Below are 11,453 nucleotides of genomic sequence, written 5' to 3' on the forward strand. Positions count from 1 at the left end.
CTTTAGGAGCCGATAAAGGGGACCACTTCCAACTCTTGGATAAACTTTAAAATATACTTTTACTTGAATCAACCCCTATCCTTTAAAGAAAACTTGCCGCTTTAAAAAATACAATAATTTGTTGAAACACAATCACACAATCAGGGACAGGGTTGTTTTCTGACTCTTGCAGGCAACCATCCCTGTGATTGTTACCAATCAAATTGAGTTGCCATTTACCACTAGTAAGATTTTTGTGAGCTGACGTTTTAGTGCATGAAACAGTTTGCACAATTCCATACTGATCAAGAAACTACTGTCTGCAACCAATTTTTGCGGTCAGTTTAATAGTACAGCTGGTCCGTTACTTTCTTTGAATCCCTCACAAACAAACATGAAGTGTTTCCTCTGACAACACAAGACTAAATCTACTGACCAAAAACTACTAAATTAACGTTCCGGAGAGGCATGCTACTTGCCATAAAAACATGAAGTAAAAAACAGATGCCATAACAGATTGCAAGTACATGTTGAAAATCACAGTGAGCAAAGCACGGGTCACATGACATAGTGCGATAGGGTAAGACCCAGGCCCGTGACAAACTACGGATACCATGCTAGGGGACACCCAGTCGGACTCACAGGTCACGCGACATCCTGCTAAGCCCAGACCCGAGGGTAGAGTATGTAATTGACATGCGACTGACATCCCTTGCAAACCAAAGACCATTATAAAAATGTGTAATGGTCACGCCACGAAAAATGTTGTGCAAAGTACACTAGAAACATTTTCAAGTGCTGAATTTCTCCATCCCTCTAGCGCTTTTAAGTACTTCCACATGACAATTTGTAAGACCTATTAATTATTGAAGATAATGGCTTGTCGCGGTACCTACAGGAGCAGAGTCCGCACACGTGCCACGCACAGGACACGGAGCACAATGTTCAACTTGACATGATAAGGAACACACTGCTTAAATGCACCGCCCCACATGGGAACTTCCACAATGGGGAATATACTGCCCAGGATGGAGCGTGGAAATATTAACGCGTTGTGTGAAGCTCTGCCCACGCGGGGGTGATGGGGAAGATTTACATGCTGAGGGTGTCACGGTACAACCGAAGGAGAGCCTAGAGGGGTAGGGGGATTTAACACTATTCCGATGTGGGGCGACAGCGAAGTCTGGTCTTCGACATGTCTGCGGTGGTACTCTATAAGCCGGGTCCTACACCTATCGGCATCAGTGCTGCGTGCGAAGGCGTATCTAACACCGGCTGACGAAAGAGACATCGATTACATCACAGAGGCCCCTGTTATGTGTAACAACCGATGTGACGGCCCAGTTTGCAACATTTTGAATTCGTTCTTTTTATATACTCTACTCCTTTGAAGAAGAAAATGGACGACTGCGCAATAATTATGAAAATGTTTTAAAGAGACGGTCTCACGATGGGCGTTTTTCTGGAACTGTAATTAAAATAATAACGAAGGACAGATCTTAATAAAACATAAATGTGTGTGTCTTGAACATGTGTTAATGTTGTCTGTACAACTACCTCTAGCTACACAAATAAACACCATGCGCGCTTTGACAAATATCATGTTGGTCAGTGAACATTTTGTAATGGTGACTTTCGCCCCATCAAAACACGCACGCATATATCTAAACACATGCACACTTATCATTCAATTAGCTTTAAAAATGCTTTAAAAATTGAAAATATACACGAGAGAACACTATGCACTGCTAAATAATAAAACACCCGTACCGTCCTATTTTTGCACTTCTGTCATTTTTGATATTCTGGCGAGATTAACAAAGAAACCAATAAAACGCATTTATTTCCATTTACTGTGTGTCTGTGAGATGTGACTAGGGCGCGCAAGCTGTGTAATAAGATGAATGATATAAATAATTGATGAATACATGAAACACTGTGAGCGCGTTCTTTTGAGGCTGTATAACGTGTATGCATCCATAGGCAGGTATAGCGATGATTGGCAGAAATATTCACATAAAATAGGAAAGCGACCTGGCTAGGAGCGTTCACGCGCACGCTGACATCGGCAGTGATTCAAATGGAATGGTTTGAATGCGGCAAGGTAGGCAAAGCCCTATATCCTTCCGAGGTATGAAAATAGAGTGCCATTAAGTGAGATAAGAACATCTGCTATGGACAGTCTGAGGGCTCGACGGGCATGTGAAATGAAGCGCTGTACATAAACAAGTCGTTGTTATATGGGTAAATTACTTCGGTAGCAGCTAATTTACAACTAACCAAAACACAACTGATATCTCAACTTTACAGTTCTTTTACGGTCCCGTTGCACATGCAAAACACGAGCGGTTACATCCATGTTTACTGCGCTCCAGCGAGATTTCTTGGGTGGCACTTTAATGGCAGTTCCTTGCACAGGAATTTAGATCCTTTGGTCCTCAAGTGGACACCACAGTCTTCCCTCTAGACGCGATTAAAAACTGCAGTCACGTAAAGTCTGCCTATAGCTGGGATCGGCCAGAGTCGCAGCCACACAAGAAATGTGTCCACATCACACTTCTTCGGCTGTTCCTCCAATTACGTCCAGTGGAGGGGAGAGAACAGTGAAAAACCTGGTTGCACTACACACGAGACCCTGCGTCCCTCTACACCCATCCACCTAACTAAAAGAAAGGAAATCTGCGGAGCCTCCCACCTTCAAAGAAGAACACGGAGGGACCGATCATACTCGAAGCACTTCAAAAATCCGTTGCACGTTTAAAGGGCAACTTAAAACTCTTCTCTGTGCGCGACGATCGGGCTAAATCTATGATCCCCCACACCTCTCCAGGGCCTGTTTCTTGTTTTTCCTGCATGTATCTCAAATATTCTCACGTTCAATGTTGAAACTGTAAACTGGACCATGACCGCGCTATATAAAATCACAAATGAATAAAACAGCGGCTGAAGTTTTTTTTTTCTCCAGCCATTAATTTCTAGCTCCTTGAAGCGCACAATACAGGCTTGTCAACGGGCCTAGATTAAAGGACAGCATCTCGCTGCCCCTCCCTCTCGGATAAGTACTCTTAAATGACCGCTCGAGCCGCTGTGTTTGTAGATTAGAGCCCTGCAGCCGTAAGTAAACTCATCCCAGCGGGCTGCCAAGCGCTATGTTGGGAGGTGGGTGGGGGGTAAGGGTTGCTCATCCTGGGACAGGCTGGGAGGGGCCTGGCACATCCTGCAAAGAACGGCGCTCGCCCGCAGCCCACCTTACACGCCAAAGATCAAACTACCCTGTTTTACTTCGTACGCCACAGATTAAGCCATCCAAATTTACTACACAATTTACAGCGCGCATTCCGCAGATGAACCTACATCTCACACCACTGCTCGCGCCACAGCTCGCCTCGCACCCTGCAGAGTTCCCACACTCCACTCGACATATCACCCTCCCTCAAGTTACCTCAGCGCACAGCTCGCCCCAGTACTCACGCAGGAGGTTACCTGCTTATCAATCAAATCTCACCCCACAACTCATTCCACATCACACAGATCCAACGATCCGATCTCGCCGAACAGCTCGCCCACCCACATATCACCCGTCAAACCTACAGCTCAGCTTACACTCGGAAACCCGGAGATCAGTCTGTCTATTCTCACCTCTGGGCTCGCCGAACCCACCGATAGCATCTCACCCACAGCTCCTTTCAAACCACATCCTCTCACAGCTCACCCGCTGACCATGGTACGACCCATTCCACAACCCATAGCTCACACTTCAACCCTTAGGCCACATACAATACACACATCACTTTAAAAGCCACACATTATCCCCTTTCTCAGCGAAGGGGGCTTTTGAAGTGTTACAGCAGCAGGTGCAGTGGCACCATGGCCTTCGAAGGGGGAAGGCAATGCTTTCCAGATATAGTTTTCTTCACATCCCAACTAACGTTTCCTTGGTCACATTAGGGCCACAGCGCCCTTGAAACGGCCGCACACTTTAAGCACTGCTCTGCCCACATTTCGCGCCAGAGTCCTTCGTCAAGCATAAGGTACCCGGTGGAAACCTACACCCCGGCTGCTCTTCCACGTCCCGCTTCAACATTAAAACACAGAAGCGAGGCAAGCATCAGTAGAGGATGCCTCGGCCCGCGAGGAACCGAGAGCAAAGGCGCGTTAATATCAGGCGCCGCCTGTTTATCTTTAGCAGACAACTGGCGGCGTTTCATTCCTGGAGCCCCCTTTTCTAATAAAGATAAGCAGCAGATGGGGCATATATCAGCCCCGTCACTGGGATGCACAGTTTACAGCCTCCACCGGGCACTTTAATTACAGCCGCTCCTTCCCCATCAGGAGCATACATGCACATTATGCCAGAGTTTAACCCGAGTCCCATGTGCCCTTCTATGCCCTTCAGTGCCTCTTTCTCAAATGAGGGGTGGAGTGGGGTGACCATACAAACGGCCCTAATGTGTTCAACCGAAGCTAGTGTCCGTTGATTGTTTCAAATGCTGGCATCTCTCCATCTTATTTCATTTTCCATTCATTCATTAATTCAATTCGCAAACTGCCGCTCCAGTGATAGCACATGAACCATCCATTTTTTAAAACCTTGACATCTGTTTTTTAATGTCCTTAGAAACAGTAGACGTGTTTTATGAGATATCGCATGAATTTTTTTTTTGATTAGTGTCCATAGTGCTGCCCTGAAGTCTTACTTTCGCTGTGTTTTTAAAGTTGCCATTACACCTATTGCCAAAAAGCCACGTCCTTGGAGAAGTACATAAAAAGAAGAGGGACGGGAGGGGCGCGTGCCGACTGGAAGACCCCCCTCCCATCTCCCTCCCCTCACCCCCCTGTCGTGACCACTTCCAGTCACAAGCACAGTGTCCTAAATCTGAGACCTGAAAGTTAGCCGGTACTCCTAACTTCCCTCCAGTAAAGGAGTTTCAGCAGCCGGTAGACGAGGAGTTCAGCAGCCAATGGGAAGTTAGCGTCCCTCCCCTCTGCACGCTGATTGGCCAGGCCTGGGCCCCCTGCCTTCCTACCAGTTAGACCAGTTAGTGCCCTGCCCTGGCAGTGACAGTGCTGTGCCAGGACCGCTCCACTGCTGACGCTGCTCCCTGTACAGCCCGGTGACCCACACTGCACCCGCTCTGCATGGCCCCCGGCCTCTACATGGCTTCTGTCCAGCTGGGAGTGAAGGCCGAGGAGTCCCCTGCCCTGAACAAGCCCAGGATGCAGCCGGGCCTGAGCCCGCGGGCGGACGAGGAGCCGGACAAGCCCAAGCCTGCGCCCATCCTGCCCTTCAGCGTGGAGGCGCTCATGGCCGACCGTAGGCCGATTGTCAGGGAGAGGTGCAGCCCGGCGGTACCCCCGCTGCCCGGGCCCTCCCAGACCAGTCCCAAGATGCTGCGGCCGGACTCCCCTAGTTCCCCCCTCTCCATGAACAGACACTATTCTATGGGGGCACTTCTGCATCTCCCGGAGGAGGCGCTCACGAAGCCCGAGAGTCCAGAGGCGCCAGAGAGGAGCCCGTGGGCGCAGAGCCCCAAGTTCTCTCCACCCTCAGCAAGTAAGTGAGCGGTGCACCCTGGCCCCGATACCTGCAACGAGCAGGCGAGCTACCTTCGCGGGGCTACTCCTGCTGGTTATATCAATCAATCTATCTTGAGAAATACTGACCTGTGCAAAATTACTGATCTGTTCGTAGGGAACTATCGACGCATCTTATATTCCTATATATGTGTAGAGAACTATTAGCATGTTATAAAAACTAATGCTGTACCTATATACAATACTGACCCCTCTGTACAGATCTGCTTGCCTCTGTGTGTACATATTCATCTCTCTGCCTATCTGTCTGTAGAGGACTGGTCGTCCATCTGTGGAGGTCAACTCATCTCTCTGTAGCCGTCTACTCATTTCTCTGCAAATACATATTCGTCTAGTTAAGGAACTATTCACCAATCTGTAAAGAACTAGTCTTCTCTCTGCAGAAGTAGAGAACGAACCATCTCTCTATACCTAATTCTTTATGTAGGGAATTACGCATCCATCGGTAGAGAACTACTCATCCATCGGTATAGAACTACTCATGTCTCTGTGGAGAACTAACCATCTATATGAAAATACTTACTCTTTTATATAGGTATCTATTGATCTATCGGCAGACAACTATTCGTCTATCTGTAGAGAACTAATATTCCATCACTAGAGAACCACACGTCTCTGGAGAGGATTAATTATCTCTCTGTAGACAAATGCCCTTCTAAATGTAGGGAACTGCTTTTCTACCTGTTAATACCTATCCATCCATCTGAACATGACTGGTGTATACATATATACAATTGGTATTTCTAGTAACGCAATTGTAGAAAATTATTGATCCGGAAGTAGGTTTCATTAAGAGTTTGAATTAGCAATAGCAGAGAGTATGTGTAAGTCAAACTGTTACTGCTCTCCCCTGTCTGAAAAGATGGCTAGATAGATGAATATATAGACTCCTAGTGGCCCATCATTACTAACTTTTGATATTTACGAATCTTTCAATACAGATCTTTAATTTGTGTATATATATATATATATGTATATATATATATATATATATATATATATATACATATATATATATATATATATATATGGTGTTAATACGAGTGTTTGTCTTTGTCTTTCTTCAAGCATTTGCTTTACTGTCCCTAATCCGTAAATTCCTATTCAGTTATCCGTAGGTACCCATGTACCCATCTGATGTTACCTGTGTGAACACGTCTATGTGTATTGTCACTCCATCGTGCTGCTTTCCTCGCTTTCATCAATTATCCTGTCTTACCGACCTATGAGCATCTTTGACATTTGCTCACCCGTGCATGTGTCACCGGTACCCCCCTGTTTTCTGCACGCTTCACAATATGCAATACTACTGTAATTATTGCGCTCGAACCTGAACGGCAGTGCTTTATTTATAAAATACACACAAACGGCCGGCACTGTAAATGTTAGAGCGCGAATAGCAAGGGTGCGCAGTCCCCAGCCCACCTCGGGCCTCTTTAATTCACTGCTAGGCACTCCCCGCCTCCTTATCTCACTCTTACAGGTGTCTGCTTTCTCCCTTGGTGGGAGATTTTTTTGTATTTCTTTTCCTCCGTCTTTTCGTTTTTTTCCTCTATTGCCCTCAGGAAATATTTAATGTGGAGAAATAAACGCCGGTCCTCAAAAATAGGTGCCGGTGCCCCCCACCGCAGCCACCGGCTCAAATTAAGCGCTGGTGAACGGCACCGAACTCCAAGTTTCAACAGTGCTACAACTGCATTAAAAATACCCCATTGACACGAAGGCACTTGTTCTTAAAAGCGCATGATGTGTATGTAGGTTTCAGCTTTAAAGCGCTGGATGCGCGCAAATGTCAAGGTACAATGATACACGTCATATATAACATTCTGTTCATAGTCAACAGACTAAAATATTATATTTATTCGGTTAAATAACCTTCATCCTCATCGGCGTCATAACAATTATTTAACCAAATGCGTCAGATGAAAACTAAACATTGATATTTTGCTTTTCTCACACTTAGACCTACTGATAGAGCTAATGTGAGACTGAAAGCAAGTAACTTTAAATGACATAAAACGACGTGTTTTATGAACGATAATTTACACCAATTATTCTAAATCTTAAATTCTGCCTTGGACAGTTGTTTAAATTAAGAATGCATAATGACGGGTTAACATTGCATTTCAAATGCTCTGCTTAAGTTGAATAAACAATAAACGTTGTACTTTTTCGTATATCCATTCCTTATGCTGCAACGTGGGCAATGGTTATAAGTTATCCAAATATGCCTTTCTTAACTATGCGAAAGCTGGCAATAATTACAGTCATATATATCACTTCAAATTCCCAGGCTCCTAGTTTAGGAAAAAGATCGCGATAATTTCATCTAAACTAAAATCTTTTGTTTACCTTCTTAGATTTATGCGTGAGGTAAGTAAATGCTTTCGCAAAAAAAAAAAAAAAAAAAAAAAACATCTGAGGAAAGACCAACTAACAACACTTTGCAGTGAGGGTTTATCATCATACCAGCGCACTGATAACTTTCCATAATCTTTTTTACATGTAAGGCGGCATTGATTATATAGTTTATCCAAGCAGACAATCATGGCACATACGAAAAGAGCTGTTTGAGCAATGGCTAGTACTTTTTTGTATTTTTTTTTAATAAACAGACAAGCTGTAAATATTACGAAATGAGTTAGGCGATAGTAAAATCATGCAATAAACAGCAGCAGGAAATGTCCAGGTTAATATGCAAGTTCACAAGTTTCAACTGTTTCTTCTTGAGTCAATTGGGGGGCCTGTTGACTTTTAAACTTTAGACCGGCTATAAAGAAATATCGGGTTTCTCATGTTGGTTTCACGGGGATGGTTGATTGAGTTTTATGGTGGTAGTTGGTTTTAGTTGCTACGTTTTAGTCCAGTTTGTGCTCCATTATTTTTCGGCTCTACACTTATAAATCCACGGCCCATAAAACAACTGCCACAACTCCTGTCTTGGGAAAACCATTTTCACATGAGCATAGATAATATCCATTAACTCATTTGTTTCAATTACCTCAATCTTAAAACGTTTTATGAAGAAGTGCACACATACCTACATTTTCCTAAAATTTGCATTCTCTAAAAGTGAAGCTGTATCGAGGAACTCAAGTGCAGGAATTGTTGCACAAAACACCAACGTGGTCCTAAAACGTAATACATTTACGCTATGCTTATGCAACTGTACATCACTTACATTTGCCCAGTAGGGCGTTTTTATCACCTGTATGTTATGCACTCCGTTTTCTCAGACATGCCAAGTTTTCAAAATGTAGTACGTTTTTCTCCCTCTGAATTGTAGTAAAGCCTAAGTTGTGTTATAACCCACTGAGCACAAACAAATTTTTTAGTGTCAAACTAAGATAAACATTTAAGAAACTGTTATCAAACTTGAGCGTCTGACTTCCATTTACAGACCTGTTGACATTTCATGTGCCATTCCTGGACCATGCCATTTCTTCTTCAGTTGTCATTGAGAGTAGCAGAATGCTTAATAGAATGTCTAATTCCACATTATATGAAGCAAATTAATGTTGCGATACACTGGGGCGGTATTGTGTTCCTAAATATGTTGCTCTTTTCCTCTCCTCCATAGGAAGGCTAAGTCCTCCAGCCTGCACCCTCCGGAAGCACAAGACAAACCGGAAGCCGCGCACTCCGTTCACGACTTCGCAGCTTCTCGCGCTGGAGCGGAAATTCCGCCAGAAGCAGTACCTGTCGATCGCCGAGCGCGCAGAGTTCTCCGGCTCCCTCAGCCTCACCGAAACTCAGGTGAAGATCTGGTTCCAGAACCGCCGAGCCAAAGCCAAGAGGCTGCAGGAGGCCGAGCTGGAGAAACTCAAGATGGCTGCCAAGCCCATGATGGCCCCGGCCTTCGGCCTTTCCTTTCCTATTGGTTCGCCCGTCCACGCTGCCTCACTGTATGGGCCAAGTGCACCCTTCCACAGGTCCAGCATGCCCATGTCGCCCATGGGACTCTACGCCGCGCACGTGGGGTACAGCATGTACCACCTGACATAGGGGAGTCTAGACCCATCACAGACCTTTCTGATGCAGCACTTTCTGATGTGGGCCTTGGGCGTGCCTTCCTTTGAGGGTACACAGAGACAGGTGTGAGATGTGCCAGGGTGATGCCATCTCTGATTTTTAACACTTGCAAAAATGCACCGATCTGCACCCTTCCATGGGATATTGTCAGAAGAATAGACTCATCCTTTTTGCGCAATGGCCACATTTCCAGTTACATTCACAGAAACGTCCAGCATTGAAGAAGCTACGCATGGCTCAGGACCGCATGACATTGTTAACAGGCAATTTGTGTCACCGATTCCTATGAATTCTTTAAGACTTGGCGGATTTGTCCTGAGTGTGACAGGAACTTTTATCTTTTAAGTGCTATCACCCACACAACAAAAAGGGATGCAGAGCACAATCTCTGGGCAGAAAGAAGGGACATGTAACATAATCACTGCTCTCTTGCTGAACAGCACTGTTATGGTGTGCATATGGACCTGCATAAGTCCCTCGGAGAGGGACTGTGTAATATTTGTATATTTGAAAAATATTATCATTTATATCATAGCTATATTTGTTAAATAAATTAATTTTAAGCTACATTTCCTTACCTTGTTTACTTTTTGCAGTGTATGTGTTCGACTGTTCAGAAAAGATCACACAGAGTCTGGCACACAGAACAGTGGGTGATGGTGTGTTGTACGACGCGTTGGCCTTGAGGTAGCCTACAGCTGAACACACTTTGCTCTGTTGAAATAGTTTTGATTCTAGGAGAGTGCATGCTTTTAAACGTGTTCGTACCTTTATTGGCAGTAACTGTGCAAATTAATATTCTTCACTGTTTCATAAAATACCTCCTCACAGATGTTAATTAGTACCAAAGTTCTCGAAGTAGTTGTTCCTAATACATAAGTTACACCATCAAATATACAACAAATATACCCATCAGCTTTTGTGACCATTGCAATGTTACTATCATATCCACATAGCTTTGAAAGCAGTTCTGAGATGGTTGTAGCACCAGTTATTAGAAAAAGACTTCTGAGTTAGACCAGGTGATTACCTGGTGTTTACGAATGTCTAGCTTGAGACTGATGGCGACCTCAAGACAGGAGTGGCTGTCTACATGGCTGCATATTCCCAAAGGCACTGCATTATAACTGCTTAACCTGTTGACAAAAACAGGTTATATTTCAAGGTCTGTGAGATGTACCAGCCGCCCACTCTCTGGGAAGCATGCATATCGCTGACCCTCACAGTCCACATCACCAAAACCCAGCATAGCTCCCCGAGTGCTGCAGGTCGAGGCGCACTCGGGGTCCTGCAGTGAGTTTGTAGCTGACATATTTTGCTTTGTGCTCGGCCCAGCTGCTGATTCATGCTGCGCACAGCTTAGTAAATAATGTAGGCACACTGACCAGTCATGACCTGTAGGAAGGATGTGAAAAGGATCTAGAACTGAATGGGTTAGCCTTTGTGTGTGCTTCCAAATCTCTTTGATCCCTTGTATGCCAATCGTCGCTTTGATTCATCAGGTCTGCGTGAAGCAACCCCAGTTGTGGGTTTAGACATTTTCATCGCCGTTTGCATCAAGCTGTACTTTTAGGGTTTTATCACGGCGTGGCAAACCCTTCTTGTGCAGTAGCTGACAATAATGGCAGTGTATTGTCTCGAGGTATTCTGAGTGATTAGGGAAGGGGCAAGTCGGAAACTCGTGGAAATTAACTTTCCGAGGTTTCCAGTTAGGCCTAATATCACAATGACAGCATGGTGGAAAATCAGCTCGAGGCTCATACGATTTGCTAGCTTTATGCCACACATGAAAGATGCGCGCGCGGCATCTGTGCAATGTTTACAAGTACAGCCAAGTGTTGTTTTAA

The 11,453-nt window shown here is 44.9% G+C and overlaps 1 protein-coding gene across 1 annotated transcript; it reads left to right on the forward strand.

The window, feature by feature from the left end:
- The first annotated feature begins 5,037 nt into the window (after nt 1-5,037).
- Nucleotides 5,038-10,173, forward strand: MSX1 (msh homeobox 1). The gene is made up of 2 exons (XM_069202923.1): nt 5,038-5,533; nt 9,155-10,173. The coding sequence occupies exons 1-2, from the start codon at nt 5,119-5,121 to the stop codon at nt 9,577-9,579; spliced, it is 840 nt and encodes a 279-aa protein (XP_069059024.1). The 5' UTR covers nt 5,038-5,118; the 3' UTR covers nt 9,580-10,173.
- Nucleotides 10,174-11,453: the final 1,280 nt, after the last annotated feature.

Source organism: Pleurodeles waltl, chromosome 1_2 (assembly GCF_031143425.1).
Source record: "Pleurodeles waltl isolate 20211129_DDA chromosome 1_2, aPleWal1.hap1.20221129, whole genome shotgun sequence".
NCBI lineage: Eukaryota > Metazoa > Chordata > Amphibia > Caudata > Salamandridae > Pleurodeles > Pleurodeles waltl.

Excerpts from the sequence above, each read along its gene's own strand:
- MSX1 (XM_069202923.1), top strand. The coding sequence starts at position 5,119 with ATGGCCCCCGGCCTCTACATGGCTTCTGTCCAGCTGGGAGTGAAGGCC. Across the intron at positions 5,534-9,154 it reads GTTCTCTCCACCCTCAGCAA|GAAGGCTAAGTCCTCCAGCC; the intron begins GTAAGTGAGCGG and ends TCTCCTCCATAG.